This window comes from Scyliorhinus canicula, chromosome 8 (assembly GCF_902713615.1).
Source record: "Scyliorhinus canicula chromosome 8, sScyCan1.1, whole genome shotgun sequence".
NCBI classification, from domain to species: domain Eukaryota; kingdom Metazoa; phylum Chordata; class Chondrichthyes; order Carcharhiniformes; family Scyliorhinidae; genus Scyliorhinus; species Scyliorhinus canicula.
Window position 1 is genome coordinate 48,159,301 of NC_052153.1, and position 26,745 is coordinate 48,186,045.

The 26,745-nt window shown below is 44.5% G+C and overlaps 1 protein-coding gene across 3 annotated transcripts in view; it reads right to left on the bottom strand.

The window, feature by feature from the left end:
• Positions 1-26,745, bottom strand: part of tnksa (tankyrase, TRF1-interacting ankyrin-related ADP-ribose polymerase a) — a 181,252-nt gene that overhangs the window by 33,735 nt on the left and 120,772 nt on the right. For all 3 annotated transcript variants that reach the window (XR_005461565.1, XM_038804500.1, XM_038804499.1), the window contains 9 exons: positions 22,683-22,749; positions 21,780-21,966; positions 18,301-18,422; positions 17,466-17,557; positions 16,833-16,911; positions 4,959-5,130; positions 3,876-3,955; positions 2,387-2,532; positions 345-510 (listed from right to left, as the gene is read on the bottom strand). Coding sequence is in view for 2 of the 3 variants with exons in the window: in XM_038804500.1 (XP_038660428.1) it covers positions 345-510; positions 2,387-2,532; positions 3,876-3,955; positions 4,959-5,130; positions 16,833-16,911; positions 17,466-17,557; positions 18,301-18,422; positions 21,780-21,966; positions 22,683-22,749 (1,111 nt within the window). In the remaining variant the exon portion in view is untranslated. The remainder of the gene's footprint in view (positions 1-344; positions 511-2,386; positions 2,533-3,875; positions 3,956-4,958; positions 5,131-16,832; positions 16,912-17,465; positions 17,558-18,300; positions 18,423-21,779; positions 21,967-22,682; positions 22,750-26,745) is intronic.

A 26,745-nucleotide genomic window follows, 5' to 3' on the forward strand; every position in this document is an offset into this window, starting at 1 on the left:
GTCTGATGAAGAGAATATTAATTTAGTTGACCTTAAATTTCAAATTCAGACCACTAATCTGAAATCCGTTCTTTGTATTGAGTGCGTATGATCGTATGGTCTATAGTAATATCTCCATAAAAGCTCCCTTTATTATTTTTAACCTGGAAGTCAAAACTTTAATTTTTGGTGTTACAAGTCTGTATAAAATTCGAGACATGGATAAACAGATAAATGATAGGAATGTTGAGAGGCAATGGAAAGTGTGCTAAATTCGATCAGATCCCCTTAAATGCATCTTATGAAGAGGTCAGAAAAAAATTACCACGCCTATATACAAGTCTTTCAGATTGAAATCCACATACCTTTAACAGCAGTTTACAAATCTCATATTTGCCTTTGGCTGCTGCTTCATGCAGAGGTGTGAACTTCCATAGGTCAGCCACATTTACTGAGGCACCATGTCTCACCAGCAGCTCTGCTACTTCATAATGTCCATACGAGCAAGCATTGTGCAAGGGCACTAAACCCCTGAAAGATGAAGAGTTTAAATTTAATCATTACTGCATTTGCACAAATTAAGGTATTTGATAAGGTGCCACATCAACTAACAAAATGAGAGCACATGTTGGAGGGGGTAACATATCAACATGGATAAAGGGCTAACAGGGAGTAGGGATAAATTGGTCTTTCTCATGTTGGCAAGCTATAACTAATACACAGGGATCAGTGTTGGGACCTGAACTATTTAGTTTGTGCTGTTTTGGTCTCCTTATTTGAAAAAAAAATACAACTACATTTGAAACAATACAGCGAAGGTTCACTTGATTCATTCCTAGGATGAAGGGCTTATTTGATGAAGAAAGGTTGAACAGGCTTAGCCTGTACTCACTGGAGTGCAGGAGAATGAGAGGTGATCTTATTGAAGCATAAGATCCCGAGGAGACATGATAGGGTGGATGTCTTCTCTTGTGGGGGAGACTAGAATGAGGGGACACCGTTTAAAAATAAGAGATGAGGGAATTTTTTTTCCTCTATGTTAGTCTGTGGAATTCTCTTCCACAATGGAGTTGAGACCACAATCAGAAAAGCCATGATCTTATCGAATGGCGGAACATGGATAGGATGTGTACAGAGGGATACGGCACTAGGAAGCGCTGAGGGTTTTGGCCAAGGGTGGTATCATGACCGGTACAGACTTTTCTGAACTCAATAATTGGCAGTTGCACTCAGAATTAATCGTACTTTCAAAACTTGCTTACAGCCCTAGGCGACCTCTGATTATAAAATAGGAAATGTTGTTGCCAATTTACTCCTCTTCATCTCCGAAAGCCTGATTGCTTTCTGGTGTTGTTAGCACCATCTGAGTGTCTTTCAGGCATTGTGATGATGGGGGGGGTATCATAGACGGACCAGAACGTGTCACCTGAATTCTACACAGGCGTATTTAAAGGAGGAAAACAGTAACAACAAGGAAACCTGTTCACTTTCCCCTTGCCCAATCCATGGGTGTAAAGGTCATGTGCAACACACGTCAATATCTTGGCTGAAATAATTCAGTCATCAGGGAGGGAAAGGAATTTCAGGTCTGACTGACCTGTATGGCTCACCTCAGCTACTCACCTGTAAAATTGTTGGGGCTTTGGGGAAGGCTGGCTTCAGGGGTCGCTTTTAACTTACTTCACTAATGTCCCAAGTACATGCAAATGGTTTAGTGCTGTGAGGCTCAATATGTATGTCAATTCATTAAATAATGCCGTTGACAAATGTGCGGCTTTAAAAAAATATATGTCTAGCCCCTTGCTCTTATTTCAGCAATGCTTATATCCAACCAAATAAAATAATTATTCCCAACTGTTTATTCAAAGTAATTTAAAATATGGAACTTTAAATTGAGCCCAACTTTAATTTTGCACCCCCCCCCCCCCCCCCCGTAAGTGTTCTTCTCCTATTGTTATATTGGTTATAATCTTCACCTTCCTTGGACTGTCTAAAGTTATTACTTTCATGTGGTCAGCTTCCATGTAGCGATTTTCCTTGGACAAAATCGGAGATGGCGACAACAAACATTGAATTTCTTCAAAAGTGCTAAGAAAGCAGTTTAATTTTAAATACATAAATACTAATTCTTGATACAATTCAATGAATAATTATTTAGACTTGATCCACATTAGACTTACTTAATAGGTAGTTTAACTGCAGTGATAAGACAGACCAGGGGCTGGGGTGCTAGGGCAGGGCAAGCAGTGTAAGGAGTAAGGCTCCCTTTTATAGCTTTCTATTCAGCAACAATACTTAATACATATCAAACACTTAATACATATCAAATCTGCTTTTCTCCTTCCTCTTTAAAAAAACCTTTTTGTAAGGAGAAACAGGCCGCGTCCCAAAGTGTACACAGACATACCCTTTGTCTTTGGCATGCACATCAGCTCCATGATGAAGCAGATACTCAACAACAGCCACTCGATTGTAACCTGCTGCAAAATGTAGTGGGGTGGAATGTCGTCCTTCCAGGTCTCTGCAGTTCACATTCTGGGTTGTACACAATTGCTTTAAAATAAAATTATAGCCTCATCAGTAAACATTATTGGATTTTTGCTTTTTTTTTTTAAAAATGCAACAAGCTCATTAAAGTAAAACTAGATTCACATGATGAGTGGCTTTACTTTAATTTCATTTAGTCTGGTTTAGTGTAAGTAAATTCCAAAGATTACAAGCCAGCAATCCAAAAACCTGGAACACCATATTTTTATTTATTGTTCGATCTACTCTATCCATAAATCTGAACAATATATAAAAAAGATTTTCTGACGGGAAGAACCTGCTTTTTACATTAATATTTACTGCTTGAATGGTAATGAGAAGAGAAAACTTTGTGAGTTGACTGAGCAAGTTACCTGAGTTTTGCTGCAACCAAAACAGAACTTTATAGGTCCTCAAGCTGCTGGCTTTAAATTTCATTCTTCCCTTGCCCAAATTAACTTAAGTAACACCTTCATCCACAAGGCATTTGGCCCCCAAATGTGGTGATATTTGTAGACAAACTTACTATTTACACATGTTCGCAATATTTGATTTTAATTACTGACAACCGTAAATCACTTTGGTCAAAATTCACTGCCCAGAGCCTTGGCATCAGTAAATTCTCACTCATGGAAGCAATTTAAAATTATGTACTAATGATGTCAAATTACTAATGACAACCTGCATTTACGTAGTATCTTTAACATTTCAAAGTACTTCAGAGGGAAATGTACAAAAACTGCCAGATAAGGACATATTATGACAGAGGATCAAAGACTTGGTCAGATTGGTTGTAAGCAATATTAAATGAAAAGAGGTAGAGGTGTAGGGTGGGAATTCTGGAGCTTAGGACCTAGACAGCTGAAGGCCTGCAAGCAATGGTGATGTGAAGGGAATTGGGGATGCAGAAGAGGTCAGAATTGGAGGAAATGGTTTCTTTCCCTTTGACTCAGGTGCACTTAAGACGCAAGGCCCCAGGGGCACTCTGCACTGCTGAATCTCACCTGACCTGAACTTGAATGTCGAGCGACACAGGCTGGGGAAAAGTTTAAATTAAGAAATTGGGCAGAGTGACAATCCACCACTCCAAGGAAGTTCAGGCCCTATATTTCCACGTAAGGTTACAAAGCACCAACAATCTCATTAATGAGCAATATTACTAGTAATCCTGTATCTCCATTCATGCTGTTATCATTGGAATCAAACCCAGCAAGTATACCTCAGACCAGGAGCAGAGAGAAAACATTTGACACTAGCTAGAGGGGATTAAAAATACTTCCCTTTAAAAAAAACATTGATCTGATAACTTGGGAAAACTGAAGGAAAACACAGAATCCTTTTCTACTAAAAATTACATAAAAATTAAACACCTTCACAGTTTCCAAGTCTCCAGCCTTTGCAGCCTCCAAAAGTCGATAATCAACATCTGAATTGTGTAAGGGGACATTCTCTAAATGAAAACAAAGAAAGGGTTAGGATCCGTGATCACCATCAGTGCCAAAATATGACATTACTGTGAGCAGCTCGCTTGTTTTCCCTTGTTATTTTGCTCCTTCTCAATTGGGAAAGTTATTTTACAACATATTTTACAAAAATATTTATCCAGTGGGTCTCGTCATAACTTCAGGATATGTCAAAGTGCAATTACTGTTATTTTTGACTGCAAATTGTGGCCAAAGCAAGATCCAACAAACTGAAATATATGACAAATCTTAATTCTGTATTGTGCTGTTGGTTCAGAGAAGAATACTGTTTTGAATGTTTCCTTGCTTTCCTCCGAACAGAGCAAAGCGATTTTATTTTGTACAGAACTTCATATCCTTCAACAATGAACTCCCATTACATCCAGCAACATTTTAGTTCAGTTTCAAAATGATTGAATTACCAATTTGACCACTTGTGCTTTGAACATTATATTCTGCTACTTACCTGATTTAGATTTTTCAGACTATTTTTTAAATTATCCTAACATCATCTGTAATTGCACACACTGATTGTCAGTGAAGACTAAAGAGACAGTTTCAGAACCAGAAAGAAATCTACCTTGTTAAATGATCTTATTTTTATATTAAAGTGGTTTATTCTTCCCCACAGCTACATGGATTGCTGAAAGGCATAAGATCATCCTCTGGAGCAGAGGTGTAAAATTCAGTCAGGCTCCTGAGTTACACGTCTGCTCCTAAATAGCGCTATCAAATTCATTAAAGTTCCTGAGGTATACCTGTGATCTATTATACACAATAGACTAAAGTAAAATCCAATCAAGTGACCAAGTGTTTTTTGATGCAACATTACAATTTACAAGCTGTGAAGAACTTGCATTCGGTCAACAACTCTTCTTATCTGCATGCAAAATTACTTTGAGCGAGTAAAATCTTTCCCCATTCAGTAAAACAATGCTTAAAACCACAGACGTATCATCTAATGTGATCTGCATACTGTATTCAACTTACCATTGAGTATCTGCTGGACAGACTCATTCCCCATTTGTGCAGCTGTAAACCCTTGAAGGGACAGAATGGAAGGGTCGCTGCCGTAACTCAACAAGAGACGACATGTCTGTAGGTGACCACCATGTGCTGCTCTGTGTAAAGCTGCTTGCCCAAGAGTATCCAAAGCATTGATCTATGGAAAAGAGGACATTGGTCATGGCAGAAGATTTCATCTTTCCACCTTTAATAACATATCAGAAGTTTCACCACAACACAGGAACCATCTTCGTGTTCAATAATACAGGTGTTTATTATTTTACAATAAAACAAAACTGAACAGCACCAAAATCATTATAGTATCAAAGTGCACAAAACTGTCTGATTTGCCACTTATCTCACACCAGGGCACTTACTGAAGTTTCTATAAAATATGTACAACAGTAGCACATCACATTGCTTTCACTCCCAGTCCTGAGTTGGGATACTAGAATTGAAGTCCGTGTCTCTGGGTTAGGAAGGGATACGGAAAACAAAAGAGCAGTTGCGATTCTTAATTTTGAGGTGACTCGACTATGATATTCCATTCAATCCAATTCTCTGCCAACATTCACTGCCCAGCTAACATGTGAAGAAAGGCTATTTGGGGAAGGTATCAGGTGGCCACTGCTTCTTGTACAGTTGTACTCCAGAAGGGGAGACAATCAACAACAAAAGAGCTCAGGAAACATAGTGAATAGCTGGACAAGTCTTCCCAAATGCTTAGTAGGTAAATGAGCCATATATGATATTGAGTCATATCACTTACTAAAGTCTCAGATCAGATCCCCTTGCTGAAAGGGCAAGGTCAAGAGCTGAGCAGAGCAGTGGAAAAGGTTCAGGCTGAAAGCGAAACAGTAGAAAAGGACGAGGGCAAGAAAAAAAGAACATAATATGCTGCTTTAATTATTGCTCTATGTTAAGTCAACAAAACAGTTTTTGAAGAAATCAGCTCGCGCTCCTAATTCAGTACTATAAGTACACGAGCATGGGTGGGCAAAAGCTGGATTGGCTGTAATGCCATTACTTGAATAAGCCATTACTGGTTGTTTAAAATATTTAGTATCTGAGCAAACGACGAGTGGCTGTCATTTATACCCCAACATCGGTGACTGCTTTAGCAACAGTGCTAGAACAGTATGTAATGGAACCTACGAGGGAACAAGCGGTCCTAGATCTTGCCCTGTGTAATGAGACAGGATTGATTCATGATCTCATAGTTAGGGATCCTCTCGGAAGGAGCGATCACAATATGGTGGAATTTAAAATACAGATGGAGGGTGAGAAAGTAAAATCAAATACTAGTGTTTTGTGTTTAAACAAAGGAGATTACAAGGGGATGAGAGAAGAACTAGCTAAGGTAGACTGGGAGCTAAGACTTTATGGTGGAACAGTTGAGGAACAGTGGAGAATCTTCCAAGCGATTTTTCACAGTGCTCAGCAAAGGTTTATACCAACAAAAAGGAAGGACGGTAGAAAGAGGGAAAATCGACCGTGGATATCTAAGGAAATAAGGGAGAGTATCAAATTGAAGGAAAAAGCATATAAAGTGGCAAAGATTGCTGGGAGATTAGAGGACTGTGAAATCTTTAGGGGGCAACAGAAAGCTACTAAAAAAGCTATAAAGAAGAGTAAGATAGAGTATGAGAGTAAACTTGCTCAGAATATAAAAACAGACAGTAAAAGTTTTTACAAATATATAAAACAAAAAAGAGTGGCTAAGGTAAATATTGGTCCTTTAGAGGATGAGAAGGAAGTTTTAATAATGGGAAATGAGGAAATGGCTGAGGAACTGAACAGGTTTTTTGGGTCGGTCTTCACAGTGGAAGACACAAATAACATGCCAGTGACTGATAGAAATGAGGCTATGACAGGTGAGGACCTTGAGAGGATTGTTATCACTAAGGAGGTAGTGATGGGCAAGCTAATGGGGCTAAAGGTAGACAAGTCTCCTGGCCCTGATGGAATGCATACCAGGGTGCTAAAAGAGATGGCTAGGGAAATTGCAGATGCACTAGTGATAACTTACCGAAATTCACTAGACTCTGGGGTGGTCCCGGTGGATTGGAAATTAGCAAACGTGACACCACTGTTTAAAAAAGGAGGTAGGCAGAAAGCAGGAAATTATAGGCCAGTGAGCTTAACTTCGGTAGTAGGGAAGATGCTGGAATCTATCATCAAGGAAGAAATAGCGAGGCATCTGGATAGAAATTGTCCCATTGGGCAGACACAGCATGGGTTCATAAAGGGCAGGTCATGCCTAACTAATTTAGTGGAATTTTTTGAGGACATTACCAGTGCAGTAGATAATGGGGAGCCAATGGATGTGGTATATCTGGATTTCCAGAAAGCCTTTGACAAGGTGCCACACAAAAGGTTGCTGCATAAGATAAAGATGCATGGCATTAAGGGTAAAGTAGTAGCATGGATAGAGGATTGGTTAATTAATAGAAAGCAAAGAGTGGGGATTAATGGGTGTTTCTCTGGTTGGCAATCAGTAGCTAGTGGTGTCCCTCAGGGATCCGTGTTGGCCCCACAATTGTTCACAATTTACATAGATGATTTGGAGTTGGGGACCAAGGGCAATGTGTCTAAGTTTGCAGATGACACTAAGATGAGTGGTAAAGTGAAAAGTGCAGAGGATACTGGAAGTCTACAGAGGGATTTGGATAGGTTAAGTGAATGGGCTAGGGTCTGGCAGATGGAATACAATGTTGACAAATGTGAGGTTATCCATTTTGGTAGGAATAACAGCAAACAGGATTATTATTTAAACGATAAAATATTAAAGCATGCCGCTGTGCAGAGAGACTTGGGTGTGCTAGTGCATGAGTCACAGAAGGTTGGTTTACAGGTGCAACAGGTGATTAAGAAGGCAAATGGAATTTTGTCCTTCATTGCTAGAGGGATGGAGTTTAAGACTAGGGAGGCTATGTTACAATTGTATACGGTGTTCGTGAGGCCACACCTGGAGTAGTGTGTTCAGTTTTGGTCTCCTTACTTGAGAAAGGACGTACTGGCGCTGGAGGGTGTGCAGAGGAGATTCACTAGGTTAATCCCAGAGCTGAAGGGGTTGGATTATGAGGAGAGGTTGAGTAGACTGGGACTGTACTCGTTGGAATTTAGAAGGATGAGGGGGGATCTTATAGAAACATTTAAAATTATGAAGGGAATAGATAGGATAGATGCGGGCAGGTTGTTTCCACTGGCGGGTGAAAGCAGAACTAGGGGACATAGCCTCAAAATAAGGGGAAGTAGATTTAGGACTGAGTTTAGGAGGAACTTCTTCACCCAAAGGGTTGTGAATCTGTGGAATTCCTTGCCCAGTGAAGCAGTTGAGGCTCCTTCATTACATGTTTTTAAGGTAAAGATAGATAGTTTTTTGAAGAATAAAGGGATTAAGGGTTATGGTGTTCGGGCCGGAAAGTGGAGCTGAGTCCACAAAAGATCAGCCATGATCTCATTGAATGGCGGAGCAGGCTCGTGGGGCCAGATGGCTTACTCCTGCTCCTAGTTCTTATGTTCTTATGTAATGCAGATAGAAGGGAGAAGATACATTGGCTAAGGGTTTATAAAAGTGATTTCTTCACACTGAAAAGTTTTAATTTACTTACGAGTTTTACAAGTGACAGGATATGCATTCAAAATCAATAATTTTTTTCATAAGACTGCATCGACATTGTGGTCTTGGAAACCTGGCTGACACCTTCCATCTAAATGAAGGCTCCCCAAGTTGGCTGCATCTCCAATCACCCATCCTGCTCAGACTACTGTGATGGTGAAATGGTTCATATCATCAAATAATATGCCCCCAACATTATCACCCCCTTCTTTGAACATTTTACCGTTTCGCACTCCTTTCACCTAAAATGCTCATTCTTAATTGTCCGCCCAAATACCATACCATTCCCCCTTCATATAAACTTTCCAACCCATTTTTCATGGTCACGCCCTCAACCTTGCCATCCCACATGGCCTCTTTACTCCCATTGTCAAAAACTGCTAAGGCTTTCTCTGATCACTTAATTGCACTGCTCTCAATTCATATTCCCCTGCTCTCAATTCATATTCCCCTTCCTTCTGTGCTCGTCTCTGGAAAGACTCTATCTAAGTAATTTACAACTGCACTGTCTAGCCATTAGCCCTTCATTCACCATGACATTGTTGCTGCTACTGAACTGCTAATTCACAACCTTGCCTGCACCTTTGTGGGCCTTGCCCCCATGAAAAACATTGCTCTTTTCATCTGGTTTCCACTGATTCTCATTTCCACTCTCCTGGGGTGCTTACTTGAACGAATACAGCAAACAACTGATTTAGCTATTCATCAACTAAACCAGTGACTATCCAATTTCTCTTCCATGCCTTGTTAGGTGACCTCTTCTGGTGCTGTCTCACTCCCCTTCAATCAGCCATCATCATTCTTCTAATTAAAATAACAAGCCGTGACCCATTTTCTTTTCCCTCTCATTGGGCCTAGGTAGGTTGACTATCAGAGCTAGGGCTGGTGCAGACTTGGTGGGCTTAATGGCCTCCTTCTGCGCTGTAGGGATTCTATGGTTCTATGTAACAATTAGATACTGCATTTTAAAGTAGATGTGTTTTTAATGCAGTGATCCATCGTAGAGATCTATTCTGCACAGGTAAATTGACGCTGACATTGACTAGATTCAGCATTTTGTCACATGTATTGCAGTACTTTTCCAATGGAGAAAGTATCATTATGTTTGCAAAATGCAAAACAATGTCATTTACTATCATATTCTTGTTTTCTCATTTAACTGGACTGAAAAAATGGTGGAGGTTCAGAAGATACAGGAGAAGGCGATCAAGGAGGTGTAGAGGAAGGTGTCTGAGAACGAGGACGAGATCCTGGGCAGGGCGGTCAGGGTGGAGGCGCAGGAGGCCCGACACAAGAGATGGCAGGAGAGGCTGGATGACCTCGAATATAGGTCTCGGAGTCACAACCTGCGGATCCTGGGCCTCCCTGTAGGTGTTGAGGGGGCAGACGCGAGCACGTATGTGACTGCAATGCTGGGGACGCTGATGGGCGCGGGGGCCTTCCCGCGGCCCTTGGAATTAGATGGAGCGCATAGAGTCCTCGCGAGGAAGCCGAGGGCGAATGAACCACCGAGGGCGATGGTGATAAGGTTCCACCGCTTTACAGACAGGGAGCATGTCCTGCGTTGGGCAAAGAAGGAGCGGAGCAGTAAGTGGGAGAACTTATTCGCATATACCAGGACTTGGGAGCTGAACTGGCTAAGAGGCGTGCAGGTTTCAACCGGGCTAATGCCGTCCTCCACAGCAAAGGGGTGAAGTTTGGGCTCCTGCATCCGGCGAGACTTTGGGTAACGTACCAGGCAGGCACCATTATTTTGATACGCCGGACGAGGTGTGGACATTCATTAGGCACGAAATGCTGGACTTGAACTAAGGGGCAGCTGCACGTGGGTAAAACGCGCTGGCAGAGATGTGTAATCGGGGGGTTGGCCTGGTGTAAGATTGTTTGTAGAATTTAAGTTTGTTTGCTCTGCTTTTCCTGTTTTTTGTTTCAGGGGGTGGGGCAACGCCCGGGGTGTGTTGTCCGGCGCACGGGAAGGATCCGGATGGCACTTGCCCTCTTACCCTGTGGGGGAGGGGGGTTGGGGGCCCGAAGGAGGAGACGATAGTAAGTTTGAACATAGAGGCTGGGGTCAGCATGGGTCAGCTGACTTACGGAAGTGTAATGGGGGGAAAAGCAGTGCTAAGCGGGTGTTTGGCGGGGCGGGGGGGGGGGGGGTGTGGTGGTGGCGGGAGCGGGGGGGGCTGGGGAAGGGATGCTGATTTGCTGACTGAAGGGGAGCCAGTTGTTGGAGATAGATGGAGAATCGGGCTGGGGGGCCTCCGGCGGGAGGGCTGGAGCGAGCGGGGGATATGGCCACGTGGCTGGCCGAAAAAGGGAGGTGGCTAGTCGCCGGGTGGGGGGGGGGGGGGGGGGGGGGGGGGGGGTCAGCCCGGTCCAGGCTGATCACATGGAATGTGAGGGGTCTGAACGGGCCGGTCAAGAGGTCCCGCGTGTTCTCGCACTTAATGGGATTAAAGGTGGACGTGGCCATGCTACAGGGGACGCACTTAAAACTCGCTGACCAAACGAGGTTAAGGAGGGGATGGGTGGGCCAGGTGTCCCACTTGGGGCTAGACTTAAAAACCAGAGGGTTGGCAATTCTTTTTTTTTCTAAATTTAGACTACCCAATTATTTTTTCCAATTAAGGGGCAATTTAGTGTGGCCAATCCACCTACTCTGCACATTTTTTGGGTTGTGGGGGCGAAACCCACGCAGACACGGGGAGAATGTGCAAACTCCACACGGACAGTGACCCAGAGCCGGGATCGAACCTGGGACCTCAGCGCCGTGAGGCAGCTGTGCTAACCACTAGGCCACCGTGCTGCCCGGGTTGGCAATTCTGGTTAGTAAATGGGTGGCGTTTGAAGCAGGGAGCATCGTGGCGGACAAGGGGGGTAGGTACATAGTGGTGAGTGGCAAGCTACAGGGGGCCCGGGTGGTGCTGGTGAACGTGTATGCCCCGAACTGGGATGATGCAGAGTTCATGAGGCACATGTTGGGTAAAATCCCGGACTTGGAGACAAGTCTCGGACCATGCCCCACATTGGGTGGACCTGCGACTAGGGCGGAGCAGGGCAGCGCCCTCTCTGGAGACTGGATGTGGGGCTGCTGGCAGATGAAGAAATGTGTGGGCAGATAAGGAGGAGCATACAGAACTATGTGATAACAAATGACACAGGGGAGCTAACAGGGGCAGCGGTTTGGGAGGCTATGAAGGCGGTCATCAGGGGGCAGTTAATCTCTATTAGGTCCCACAGAGAGAAGAGGTAGAGGGCGGAGAGGGAGAGGCTGGTGGGAGAGATATTCAGGGTAGACAGGAAGTACGCGGAGGCCCCCGAGGGGGGGCTGCTAAAGGAGCGTCGGAGATTACAGGCAGAGTTCGATTTGTTGACCACGGGGAAGGCGGAGGCACAGTTGAGGCAAGTGAAAGGGACAGTCTATGAGGATGGGGAGAAAGCCAGTAGGATGCTGGTGCACCAAATTCGCAGGAGAGAGGCGACCATGGAGATCGGGGAAGTGAGGGAGAAGGAAGGTAACACGGTTTTGAACCCAGAGAGGATCAATGAAGTCTTCAAGGAGTTTTATGGGAAGCTATACGAGTCGGAACCCCCGAGGGGAGGGGAAGAAATGAAGCAATTTTTGGATCGATTGAGGTTCCCATGGGTGGACGAGGAGCAGGTGGAGGAACTAGGGGCTCCGATTGAGTTGGAGGAGGTAGTTAAGGGACTGGCAAGTATGCAGTCGGGCAAGGCCCCGGATCTGGAAGGCTTCCCTGTAGAATTTTATAAGTAGTTCTCGGAGCTACTGAGCCCACTCCTGCTCAGAACCTTTAACGAGGCAAAGGAGAGAGGAACCCTCCCCCCGACGATGTCGCAGACATTGATCTCGCTCATTTTGAAGGAGAATGATCTGCTTCAGAGCCCTCCAGGCCGATATTGCTCCTGAATGTAGATGCCAAATTGCTGGCAAAAATTCTGGCCACCAGAATAGAGGACTGTGTCCCAGGAGTGATCGAGGAGGACCAGACGGGTTTCGTCAAGGGCAGGCAACTGAACACAAATATGAGGAGGCTCCTGAATATTATTATGATGTCCTCGGAGGGAGGGGACACAGAAGTAGTGGCTGCAATGGATGCGGAGAAGGCCTTTGACAGGGTGGAGTGGGAGTACCTGTGGAAAGTGTTAGGTAGGTTTGGATTCGGGGAGGGATTCATAGCGTGGGTCAAGCTACTGTATCAGGCCCCTGTAGCGAGTGTGCCCCACGAACCAGCTGAGGTCGGAGTATTTCAGGTTGCACCGAGGGACGAGGCAGGGGTGACCCCTGTCCCCGTTACTATTTACTCTGGCAATTGAGCTTTTGGCCATAGCGCTTAGGATTTCAAGGAACTGGAGGGGGCTGGTGAGGAGCACCGGGTTTCCCTCTACGCAGATGACCTGCTGTTGTATATTTCGGACCCGCTAGAGGGGATAGGGGAGGTCATGCGGATCCTGGGGGACTTTGGGAGCTTCTCGGGGTACAGGTTGAACGTGGGGAAAAGTGAGCTGCTTGTAATCCATGCTACGGGTCAGGAGGAGACTGCGGGAGCTCCCGCTTAAGATAGTGGAGAGGAGCTTTCGATATTTAGGTATACAGGTGGCTAGGAGCTGGGATGCCCTACACAGGCTCAACTTATCTCGGCTTGTAGAGCAGATGGAGGGAGACTTTAAACGGGGCACTAGTTATGGCACCGCTGAGGTTCTTGCCGGCACAATACACCACAAGCCCGGTGGTGGTGGCGGCACTGAGGGTATGGGGTCAGTGGAGAAGACACAGGAGGGAGAAGGGGGCCTCAGTTTGGACCCCGATACGGAACAACCATAGATTTGCTCCGGGCAGATAGACGGGGGTTTCAAGACTGGTATAGGGCAGGCATTAGAAGGATGGGTGACCTGTTTATAGATGGGACTTTCCCCAGCGTGCAGGCACTGGAGGAGAAGTTCGGCCTGCCCCCGGGAAATGCTTTCAGATACCTCCAGGTTCGGGACTTTCTCAAAACACAGGTGGGCACATTTCCGCTGCTACCCCCTCGAAGGATACAGAACAGGGTTGTGTCTGGCATCTGGGTAGGAGAGAGGAAGGTGTTGGACATATATCAGGAGCTGCAGGAGGCGGAGGATGCCCCAGTGGAGGAGCTGAAGGGCAAGTGGGAGGAGGAGCTACGCGAGGTGCTGGAGGAGGGCCTGTGGGCTGGTTGAATTTGTCCGCATCATGTGCCAGGCTCAGTTTAATTCAGTTTAAGGTGATGCACCGGGCTCACATGCCGAAGGGCGAGAATGAGCAGGTTTTTTGGGGTGGAGGACAGGTGCGCGAGATGTGCAGGGAGTCCAACGAACCATGTCCATATGTTTTGGGCATGCCCGGCGCTTAAAGAATTCTGGTAGGGCTTTGCGAGGACTATGTCCAGGATTTTGGACACGCGGATGAAGCAGAGTCCAACAATAGCGATCTTTGGGGTGTTGGAGGATCCATGAGTGCAGGAAGCAAAAGAGGCCCAAGTGTTGGCCTTTGCCTCCCTGGTAGCCCAGAGACGGATCTTGTTAATGTGGAGGGACTCGAAACCCCCGAGCGTGGAGACCTGGATTAGCGATATGGCTGGGTTCCTCAGCCTGGAGCAAATAAAGTTTGCCTTGAGAGGGTCCTTGATGGGGTTCTCCCGGCGGTGACAACCTTTCCTTGACTTTCTAGGGGAGCAGTAAAGTGTCAGCTGCAGCAGCAATGGGGGGGGGGGGGGGGGGGGAGGTTGGGGGGAACTGTTGATATAATGTGTATTTTCATTTTGTATAATGATAGTAGCCACCTTGTTTTGTTAAATATTTTTCGTTTACTTTCTTTACGTAAAACATTTGGTTGAAAAAAGCTTTAATAAAAACAATTTAAAACAAAAGATTATCCAGGGTGATCAGACTGAGTTTATTAAAGGCCAAAATTCTTGTAACAATGTCAGGAGATTATTGAATGTTATTCAGGTCTTTCAAAACAGGGGTTAGATGGGTTAGTGATTTCCTTAGACACAGAGAAAGTTGTTGACCGGGATGAATGAAATTATTTGTTTGCTGCAGAAATTTGGATTGGGAGGGAAGCACATTAAGTGGATACATGTACTTTATCAAGGTCCTCTGGCAGCAGTGCTTACAAACTGTTGTAGATCTGTGAATTTTAGTCTCCAGCAAGGGACTAGACAGGGGTGCCCCTTATCCCTGTTATTGTTGCAAATGGCTATTAGAGCCTCTGACGGAGGCAATTAGACAGGACCCTTTAATTTCTGGGCTACATTGTGGAGGGAAGAAGCATAAGATCACACTTTACGGGGACGACATACTGCTGTTTGTACCTAAGCCAGACGTTTCCGTTTCTGCTATTATTGATACGGTAGATAGATTTAGAATTTTCTCGGGTTTTATAAAGTCTGAGATTATGCCAGTGAAAGGACTTCGAGGGACCCCACCCCTGCTGATTTCCCATTTAGACGGTCTCTGCAGGGTTTAGTGTTTTAGGTATTGTGGTTATCCCCTCCTTTAAGCATTTGTATGAGACTCTAACAAAAATATTTATTAAATATAGTTCATAATTTTGAAGATCTCTATTAGATCGTTCTGGAGTTTTTTATTTTCTAGAGAAAAAGTGTCACAGCATTTTCTTTAGATTTTTCTAATAGTTTTGTAAGCTCTCAGTTGTGGTATAATTCTTGGAAATTATTTGTTTGCACCTTCAACTGTGCGTCGATGTCATCTTCATACTGGTCTTTTGTAAAATCATCAGAAACCGTAATGTCAAGTCAATATGCACACTGACAACATCCAGTTCTACCTCCCACCACCTTCCTCAACCCTTAACTCAGGGGTGGGCAAACTACGGCCCGCAGGCCGTTTATGCGGCCCACCAAGATCAAGTCACAAAAAAAAATTTAAAAAATTTTATTAAAAAAATTTTTTTTTTTTTTAATTTTAAGGTTAATGGGGTGGGCTGTTGGGTTACTGGTATAGGGTGGATACGTTGACTTGAGTAGGGTGATCATTGATCGGCACAACATGTGTTTCATGTGAAGTTTCTACTTTAAAATATTAATCAATAAAAATTAATTGCTTTTTTTTCTTTAAACTGAGTTTGTTTTTCAAATAAATGTGTTTCATGTAAAGTTTCTACTTTAAAATATTAATAAAAATTAATTGCTTTTTTTTCTTTAAAAACCTTTTATTTTGGCTATTTTAAATATTAATTATTTTACTTAATATACTATGCGGCCCTTTAAAATTGTGAATTTCTGAATGTGGCCCTTGCACGGAAAAGTTTGTCCACCCCTGCCTTAACTGGTTGATTTGTCCACATCCAGTACTACACAAGTACAAATGTCCTTCAACTGAAAACTGGGAAGTCCAAAGCCATTGTTTTCATCCCCACCAAACAAATTCCATTCCATAGCCACTGTCTTCATCCCTCTCCTTGGTCTGCTAAGCTGAACCATAACCTGCAACCTTGGTGTCATATTGGACCCTAGAATAAGCAGCTGTCCATAAATCCATTCCATCATCAAGACTGCCATTTCTATCAACAACATCATCGATCTCCAAACCCACCACCCTTTAACTGCTCCCCAAATCCTTGTCCATGCCTTTCTTAGCTCTAGACTAGACCATCTTAAATCCTTCCATTCAACCCCACTGTCCACCCTCCATAAACCTGTCAAAAAACCTGCTGCCTGTATCCTAACTCTCATTAAGTTCTGTTTGCCGAATTATATTTGGTTTTGGTCCAGCCATGATTCATGTTTCAAATTCTAATTCTTGTTTTGCAAATCCCCTCCCACAGCCTTACCCATCCCCAGCTCTGTAACCTCCTCCAGCATTATAACCTTCCAAGATCTCTGTGCTCCTTCAATTCTGGTCTCTTGTGCATCCTCGATTTTAATCTCTCACCATGTTCAGCTATGCCTTCAGCTGCCTAGATCTTAAACTCTGGAAGTCCTTCCCTAAACCTCTCTGCCCTCCATATCTCCTCCATGAAGAAACCCCTCAAAAGCAACACCTGTGGCCAATCTCCTGTTTTAACATATTATGTAGATCAGTGTCAAATTTGTGTTAGTAACATTCCTGTGAAGTGCCTCAGAATATTTTACTGTGTGAGAGGCACTATCTAAATGCAAGATGCAAGTGGGGAGGAAGGAGACGCAGAGATGCACTGCTCTATTTGGGTGGATGTTTTGAAGAAAAACACACACCTTAGCTCCATGCTTGTGAAGAACCTCAACAACATCATTGTGTGCTCTCTCTGAAGCCACATGTAGGGGTGTAAGAAAACTGCAAAAAATTTAACAAATGACAAAACTTCAAATTATTGCATTTGATCCAGTCAATAGATGCCTACTTCCATCATAAAGGAAGTGTAACAATACTTAACATACATTCCCTGAAGCTTTTTAGGGATTTGTGTATATATTTTAATACCTTGAGAAAGATGCTACTTCAAGTTACTGGGGTCATTTTATGCTGCAACTACGTAAAAGGCAACAATAGGTTAAAGTACAGCTTGTTTCTCAAATGGAAATTTACCAAGTTAATCCCCTTATGACACAGTGAATGTATTTAGTTAGAATAAATATCATCATTGATTACCTGAGGCTTACAACCAGTTACCTCACATGGTCAACTTATGGATCAGCCTTATAACCAGTTACGTTCCAAGGTCAGTCTTAAGGATCACAGATTTATAATTAGATCCTTTATATAGCAACCCTCAAGGGTTTTCCCGTTCACTTTCAAGTTATGAAATCTGAAATGGTCACAGGCATCTAATAAAGGTTTTACAGCCTAACTTGAAAATAACAACTTCTGATTAACAAAAAAACACTTACTCTTTATTTTTTTCATTGACATTTGCTCCTTTTCGCAAAAGCAGTTCCGTTACCTGCTTGCGCTTGGGGTGTTGCGAAGCCACAGCACAATGCTGAGAAAGGAATTAAGATATTAAGTTCCAGACACTGTTGAGTTCAACTAATATAGATAATGTGAGCTGTCTTCATTCCATTAGGCACTATTGATTTAGTGTGTTGTAATAAGGGCATTTCTACTTTGTGCTGTGCTTGTGTGGGCTGCCAACTTGGGAAGCCTGAGCAGCTCCTCAAAAGGAAAGAACTAGAAACTGATGATGATAATAATAATAATAGCTCATTATAACAAGTAGGCTTCAATGAAGTTACTGTGAAAAGCCCCCAGTCGCCACATTCCGGCGCCTGTTCGGAGAGGCCGGTACGGGAATTGAACCCATGCTGCTGGCATTGTTCTGCATTACAAGCCAGCTGTTCAGCCCAGGGTGAAAAGTGACGGCACAAACAACCTTGATTCAAAGGAGTGGATGACAGAACTAGATGGGTAAAACTCATTTAATTGATTTTAAACACATTAGTTAGGGTTGCTTTTTTTCCTCATTACAACGATTAAGGTTTGAGAAAGGACATTTTAAAATGGTATATGGGCTGGGGTGAGGTGCGGGGGCAGAGAGAAGAGAGATGGGGGTGGTATTAAGTAACTAGCTCTTTGAGACCTCAAGTATGATGGGCTGAACTGTGAACCCTGTACTGCAAAAATGGAAGATTTTGTGTGCAATCATGCATATTTCTTTACTAAATGGAAAAAAACACTAAAACCAGTTTTATGATTATAAATAAGCATAGTAGTTCAGATCTTTACCAGTGGAGTTTCATGGGTCTGTGGATGCTTGAAATTTATTATCTCCAAAGCAAGACTCTTTTTCACTTTTGTCAAATCTGCTTCCTTGGCAGCTTGCAGTAATGAATGTCCTTTAAATTCATCTGTTTAAAAGAAAAGGCAGCTTTCAGTACTAATATTCCATGATTTTCTAAGCTGAAAACTATTCGCTTATTCTTTTAAAAATTACTTTTAAGAATACGCAGCACATGTACAGGGAAGAATGATAAATTTCTGTAGGGCTAGACAGCCATATAAAATTTCTGATATGGATTAGAGTTCCCCCGGCTATAAATTAATCCATCTGTCCAAAGACAAGAGACAACAATAGGACGTTTAAGTAATATTTTATCCAGGTTTAGGAACTAGTACAAGTATAGCATAAATGGAAATTGTCCTTATAACTAGAAAAAATTGAGAATCTATTGAGGACTTATAAATTGAGTGTAACAAAAACTGAAGTAAATCAGGTATATGCCATTCTTGATTTAAAATATCAAATATGTTCAGGTAAAATATTCTCAAGGAGGACAATAAACATCATTCAGTAAAAGTTGTGCATGGGTTGTGTGCAGCCTTGATTACAATATCTGAATCGGTTTGTTTTATATAAATTTCTTGGCTGAGCGAGATTTATCTTTATAAATAGTTTAAATGATGGTATGATTGGATTATCAAACATTGCAGCTATGATCTCAGTAGTAGGGAAATGTTTAGGTGGAAAATAATTTAAATAATAGCTTAGATGCTCAATGAGGCAAATTTTCAAATGCATATGGACACGCAAATTATATGCAAGCAGGGATTGTGCTCTCAAATTTTCCATCTTTCTTGGTGAGATAGCGCACTTCGTAATTCTTTTCCCCTTCTTTCATCTCACTTCCACGTAACCCACGAGGACAAAGGCACATAAGGCTGCTTTATGCCCCTGTCCATTTACTACGATGACAAATCCAATCCTTCCATTATCGCCCCATCCGTCAACTCTCAATCGTCAGCAAAGTGATGGAAGGTGTCATAACAATGCCATCAAGTGGCACTTTCTCAGCAACAAACTGCTCCCCCATACATCCTGCTCATGGATGCTCAGTTTGGGTTTCGTCAGATCCACTTGCCTCCAGAGGTCATTATGGCCTTGGTCCAAACATGGACAAAAGAGCTGAACTCTACAGGTCAGGCGAGAGATACTGCCCTTGACATCAAGACCGCATTTGACCAAGGGTGACGTCAAGGAGACCTAGTAAAATTGAAGTCCATGAAAATTGGGGAAAACTACACTGGATGTAGTCATACGTAGCACAAAGATAATTGTGGTTGGGGTTTAATCATCTAGGTTCCAGGACATCACTGCAGGAGTTCCTCAGGGTAATTTCATAAGCCCAACCATCTTCATCTGCTTCATCATTAACCTTACCTCCACCACAAAGTCAGAAACGAGAATGTTTGCTAATGATTAAAGAGTACAGTAACATTTGCGATGCCACAGAGACTGAAGCAGTCTATGCCTCTATGCAGCAGGACCTGGACAACACTTAGCTGAATCCTCAATATCTTGGGGAGGGTTACCAGTGATCAGAAACTTAACTAGACCAGCAATATAAAAACTGCTCCATAACTTCTGTGGAGTGGCAATCACAATGGGGAGGGTCAGGTGGTCAGTGAGGGTAGTTAGGGAGGGGCGGTCAGTGGGGAGTCAGCCAGTGAGGATAATCGAGGTTAAGGGTGGCCAGTCGGAAGGGTAGTTAGGGAATGGGGGTCCAGTGCTATAGTCACCCAGGAGCTAGAAGCAGTTTTAATTCTTCTCGTCTTTCTTGGGTAACTATTCCAGACACTTGGAACCATCTGAAGACTGTAATTTAAATCTGAGTATCCGATGGTCCCCAGTGGAGAACAATTGCCCAATGGAAGTTTGAACTTCCCGGGTAATTGCCTTGCAATCCTTACACGGGGACCTTTCAGCACTCCATCCACCACCTTAAATGTCCATGCACTCTGCCTTTAGCACACATTGGCAGCAGCTCACCTAGGCGCCTTTAACACAAAGACAGCGGATTCACGGGAACACCAGTTGCAACAGCCCCTCAAAACCACACACCATCCTGACAGAATTATATTGTCATTTCTTCACTGTCGTTCGTTCAAAAGCTTGGAACTACCTCCTCATCAACAGTGGATCTATCTACAACAGATGAACTACCTTGTTTCAAGAGGCACCGCATGACCATCCTCGTAAGGGAAATTAGGGAATAGCACCAAAACTAGCCTCTCAAGCAGTGCTTACATCACGTAAATAATGTGAAAATGGGGAACTTATTTTTTGCCTTTTTAAAAATGGACTTTCTGCCGAACCAAAAACGATGGCTGCTAAACGCCTCATGACCAGAGAGTTGGCCAGGAGTTACATTAACAAAGGAATCCTTGTTTCAGCTTCTGGAATCTCTCAGCTCATTGCACAGTCCCCTTGTAATCACAAAAGACCAGGAAACTCGCACATCATAACTTGTCATGCCTACAGTGCTGGTAACAGACTTGTATCACACCCGAGACTGCCCAGACCCATTTCAAGGGAGCACCAGAGGGGTGTCATCTACACCTGATAAGCTCACCTTGCTGGTGGAGTCAGTGGGTCAGCTGAGATAATAGTTTCCCAACACCAGACCCTCAATATGGATGGTAATGAATAGCACATTTTCAGTCCTGAAATCAATACCAGCTCTAGACACCCCTTTTAAAGTCATTGCGCAGAAAGTCACATGACTCATAATTTTCAATTCCCTCTATGTCTTTGAGAACTGAGAGATCTTCAGACTGCTGTTTTAATATCAATTGTACAGTATTCCTGCAACCTGGCTGAGGAAACATTTGGTTACCACCTTCCAACTCTACAAAGTCTGCTTGATTTTAAAAGTCTCTGATCAATGTCTGCCATGTGGTCCAAGCATAGATAACGCACCTTGCTACAGCATTATTCATTTCAAGGATTTACATATCTCCAACCAGAAACTAATCGGAACTGAACCCCGCCAAAAAAGAGACACTTTGCGGACTCTGGAAATCACATGAACTAATATTCATTTCTGTAGTTTCTTGTACTGTAAAACTCCTTTTTTTATTCCCCCTTTTACTGCATGTGTGTTTGGAGAGGGAAGTTGCGGATACTCCTCCCCGGGTTATTTTTTAACGTGAAATAAACCAACCTGAGTTAATCATAACACAAGTTGGCTGCAGATTGGATGATGCAAACTGAGGGATTGGGAAATCGCGCCATTGCATACTTTAAAAAAGTAATTCAAAACACCTTGTTTACAGACAGGTGGTTAAGAGGAAATATTTAAAATTTGCTTGTCTCTCTCCTCTGTAAAAAATGGACAGTAAAAGAACTAGAATTTTAAATGCTGCAACTAGTTTAATATTCAAGAATGTTCACTGCAGCAAGATCTATGTACAGTCCTCATACTTACAGGCAAGCCTCTCTTTTAACTCTGGAGTCGGAGCCATATCCATGGCACTCTTACCATGGCAGTTAACTAGACTGGGGTCCGCACCATGGCTTAATAGAAGTGAACAGACTTCCACTCTGTTTTTAGATGCAGCTTCATGCAGTGGTGTGAACTGCCAGAGATCCATAGCATTTACACAGGCTCCATGCTAAAAGAAAAAGCACAATTCTAATAAGATTTACAACCCATCACTATTGTAATTAATACAACATCGAACAGAATTCTATTGTTTGGTGTCTTAGCAAAACCCAAGGCAATAAAACGTTAAGAGTACCAAATTATTTATTTATTTTCCCAATTAAGGGACAACCTAGGCAGCCAATCCATCTACCCTGCACATCTTTGGATTGTGGGGGTAAGACCCATGCAGACGAGGGGAGAATGTGCAAACTCACACGTACAGTGACCCGGGGCCAGGACTGAACCCGTGTCCTCAGCGCCGTGAGACAGCAGTGCTAACCACTATGCCACGGTGCTCTCCACCGCCCCCCCCCCCCCCCCCCCCCCCCCCAGGCAATAAAATTATGTGGTGTTGCCGTTCCCATAATTTACAAAACTCAGTAATGCGATACTAGTTGCCACTAATTCAGTTTAATCACCAAACTTTTAAAGTGTCTAATATTACAGACTGTCGCAAACAGCTTTTCCATTAAAACAAGGGCAAATTCAGCTGCATCTTAGAACAGAAAATACACCAACTTTTCTTTAGCTAGGAGATCCCAGAACTGTATACACGATGAAGAAAAAGCAGGTGCACCTATTTGACTGCTTACTAAGTTAAACAAAAGCACAATATGAAGTTCTAAATGTATCACATTCAACTTTATATTTATGATTGGAAGTCTATAAATGAATGTGGCTTACCTTAAGCAGCAGTTCAGTGACCTCGTAATGGCCATATGAACAAGCATTATGAAGAGGAACAAGTCCACTAAGGAGAGAAAGCAGAGGTCAGTGTAATGATTTTACATATTAAAAGATACAAACTAATGCACATTAACTAAAAGCAATCTTTTTGAACAGTTAGCTTATTGATTTCTTCAATTAGTCACAGGAATTCAATTCAATCTCTGAGCCCCCATCCAACTTTCTCCTTGTCCCTCTTCTACTGAGGCAGAAGCTTATGAGTGCTCAACCAGAACGGGGAGGTCTCACCCTCCACGTTCTGGGAAGCGCTAAAGGCCGTATTAAGAGGGGAAATCATTGCTTTCAAAGCGCAAAGAGATAGGGAGGAAAGGGTGGCTAGGCAGCAGCTGGTCGACTCCATACTGGAGGTAGACCGTAAATACTCCCGAGGCCCCGACCGTGAGCTCCTGGTGGAGAGGAAAGAGCTACAAAGGAACTTTGACCTGCTCTCCACCAGGAGCGCCAGAAGCGCGGCACCCTGTACGAACACGGAGACAAAGCCAGCCGCCTGTTGGCACACCAGCTGAGAAAGCAGGCAGCTACCAGAGAAATTGCACAAATCAGGGGTACCGGAGGCACGTTGGAAACAGAACCAAAAAAGATTAACAAAACCTTCAAGGCCTTCTATCAAGAGCTGTACACCTCAGAGCCCCCAAGGGGGGAGTCTGGGATGAAACGGTTCCTTGATGGACTGGACATTCCAGTCGTGGGGGAGGGCAAAAAACAGGGCCTGGAAGCACCACTTGCACTGGGAGAGTTCATGGACAGCATTAGCTCCATGCAGGCGGGGAAGGCGCCGGGACCGGACGGATTCCCGGCGGACTTCTACAAAACATTCGCGACAGCACTGGCCCCGCACCTGCGGGAGATGTTCACAGACTCGCTAGCTAGGGGCACACTGCCACCCACACTAGCACAGGCCTCAATCTCGCTGATACCTAAGAAAGACAAAGACCCATTGGAATGTGGGTCATACAGACCCATCTCACTGCTGAACGCAGACGTCAAAATACTTGCCAAAAGGCTAGAAGACTGTGTACCTAAGGTGGTCACAGAGGACCATAAGACATAGGAGCGGAAGTAAGGCCATTCGGCCCATCGAGTCCACTCCACCATTCAATCATGGTTGATTTCAACTCCATTTACCCGCTCTCTCCCCATAGCCCTTAATTCCTCGAGAAATCAAGAATTTATCAATTTCTGTCTTAAAGACACTCAACGTCCCGGCCTCCACCGCCCTCTGTGGCAATGAATTCCACAGACCTACCACTCTCTAGCTGAAGAAATTTCTCCTCATCTCTGTTCTAAAGTGACTCCCTTTTATTCTAAGGCTGTGCCCCCGCGTCCTAGTCTCCCCTGCTAATGGAAACAACTTCCCTACGTCCATCCTATCCAAGCCATTCATTATCTTGTAAGTTTCTATTAGATCTCCCCTCAACCTCCTAAACTCCAATGAATATAATCCCACGATCCTCAGACGTTCATCGTATGTTAGGCCTACCATTCCTGGGATCATCCGTGTGAATCTCCGCTGGACCCGCTCCAGTGCCAGTATGTCCTTCCTGAGGTGTGGGGCCCAAAATTGCTCACAGTATTCTAAATGGGGCCAAACTAGTGCTTTATAAAGCCTCAGAAGTGCATCCCTGCTTTTATATTCCAAGCCTCTTGAGATAAATGACAACATTACATTTGCTTTCTTAATTACGGACTCAACCTGCAAGTTTACCTTTAGAGAATCCTGGACTAGGACTCCCAAGTCCCTTTGCACTTTAGCATTATGAATTTTGTCACCGTTTAGAAAATAGTCCATGCCTCTATTCTTTTTTCCAAAGTGCAAGACCTCGCACTTGCCCACGTTGAATTTCATCAGCCACTTCTTGGACCATTCTCCTAAACTGTCTAAATCTTTCTGCAGCCTCCCCACCTCCTCAATACTACCTGCCCCTCCACCTATCTTTGTATCATCGGCAAACTTGGCCAGAATGCCCCCAGTCCCGTCATCTAGATCGTTAATATATAAAGAGAACAGCTGTGGCCCCAACACTGAACCCTGCGGGACACCACTTGTCACCGGTTGCCATTCCGAAAAAGAACCTTTTATCCCAACTCTCTGCCTTCTGTCTGACAGCCAATCGTCAATCCATGTTAGTACCTTGCCTCGACCAGACGGGCTTCGTCAAAGGTAGACAGCTTACCTCGAACATCAGGTGCCTGCTGAACGTGATAATGACCCCCTCCGGGGAGAGAACACAAGAGGTGATCGTCTCTCTGGACGCAGAAAAGGCCTTCGACAGAGTCGAATGGAAATACCTCAGAGGTACTGGAGCAGTTCGGGCTTGGAACAGGGTTTGCCTCCTGGGTAAAGCTCCTATACAACGCTCCCATGGCGAGCGTACGGACCAATAATACCAACTCCCAATACTTCCAACTGCACAGGGGCACCAGACTGTCCCCGCTGCTGTTCGCCCTAGCGATCGAACCACTAGCAATCGCGCTCAGGGTAGCAAGAAGCTGGAGGGGGATCCGAAGGGGAGGCAGAGAGCACAGAGTCTCACTCTATGCAGATGACCTGCTCCTCTACATTTCGGACCCACAGAGCAGCATGGGTGGAATCATTGCGCTCCTGAAAGAGTTTGGAGCCTTCTCGGGCTACAAACTCAACATGAGCAAAAGCGAGATCTTCCCAGTACACCCACAAGTGTGTGTGTGTGTGTGTGTGTGTGGGGGGGGGGGGGGGGGGGGGGGGGGGGGTTTTGGTGTTTAAACAAGCCCGACACAAATTCCACTACCTGGGGATCCAAATAGCCCATGACTGGAAGGGATCCACAAATGGAACCTCACCAGTCTGACGGAAGGAAGTAAAAAAGGACCTGCAAAGATGGAACACACTCCCACTCTCCCTCGCGGGGAGAGTCCAGACGATCAAAATGAACGTACTGCCCAGGTTCCTCTTCCTGTTTAGATCCATACAGATCTACATCCCCAAGGCCTTTTTGAAAGCGCTGGACAAACTAATCATGGCGTTCGTATGGGGGCGAAAAATGCTAGGATCCCAAAGAAGGTCCTACAAAAAACAAAATCCAGGGGGGCGGGGGCTAGACCTCCCAAACCTACAATGCTACCACTGGGCGGCGACAACCGAGCGAATAAGGGAATGGATCAAGGAGCCAGAGGCCGAGTGGGTGCGTGCGGAGGAGGCGTCCTGCATGGGGACCTCCCTCCGGGCCCTCGCCACGGCAGCACTCCCATCCCCACCCAAAAAACACCCCAGCAGCCCGGTGGTGATAGCCACCCTCCAATCCTGGAACCAATTGCGGCAGCAATTTGGCCTGACCAAAATGTCGGACAAAGCTCCCATCTGCAACAACCATAGGTTCACACCAGCACTGACTGACGCCACCTTCAAAAGATGGAGGCAGGACGGAGGGACACTGTCAGTCAGGGACCTATACACGGACGGCAGGGTCACAACACTGGACGAACTGACAGAGAAATTTCAGCTAGCCAGGGGGAACGAGCTACGGTAGCTGCAGCTTAAAAACTTCCTACGAAAGGAGACAAGGACGAACCCACAACCGCCACGACAGACACTACTGGAAGAACTACTGGACGCAAGCATACTAGACAAGGGGAACTGTAGTGACATGTACAACCGACTGACAGAAAGGGCCGACACTGTACTGGATGCAACAATAAAGAAATGGGAGGAGGACCTGGGGATTGAGATAGGGTGGGGACTCTGGAGCGAAGCACTCCATAGGGTCAACTCCACCTCCACGTGCGCAAGGCTCAGCCTGACGCAGCTAAAAGTGGTACATAGAGCCCACTTAACAAGAACCCGTATGAGTAGGTGCTTCCCAGAGGTGGAGGATAGATGTGAACGGTGCCAAGGAGGCCCGGCCAGCCACGCCCACATGTTCTGGTCTTGCCCCAGACTTGTGGAGTACTGGACAGCCTTCTTTGAGACAAGGTCCAAAGTGGTGGGGGTGAGGGTGGAGCCATGCCCGAAAGCGGCGGTCTT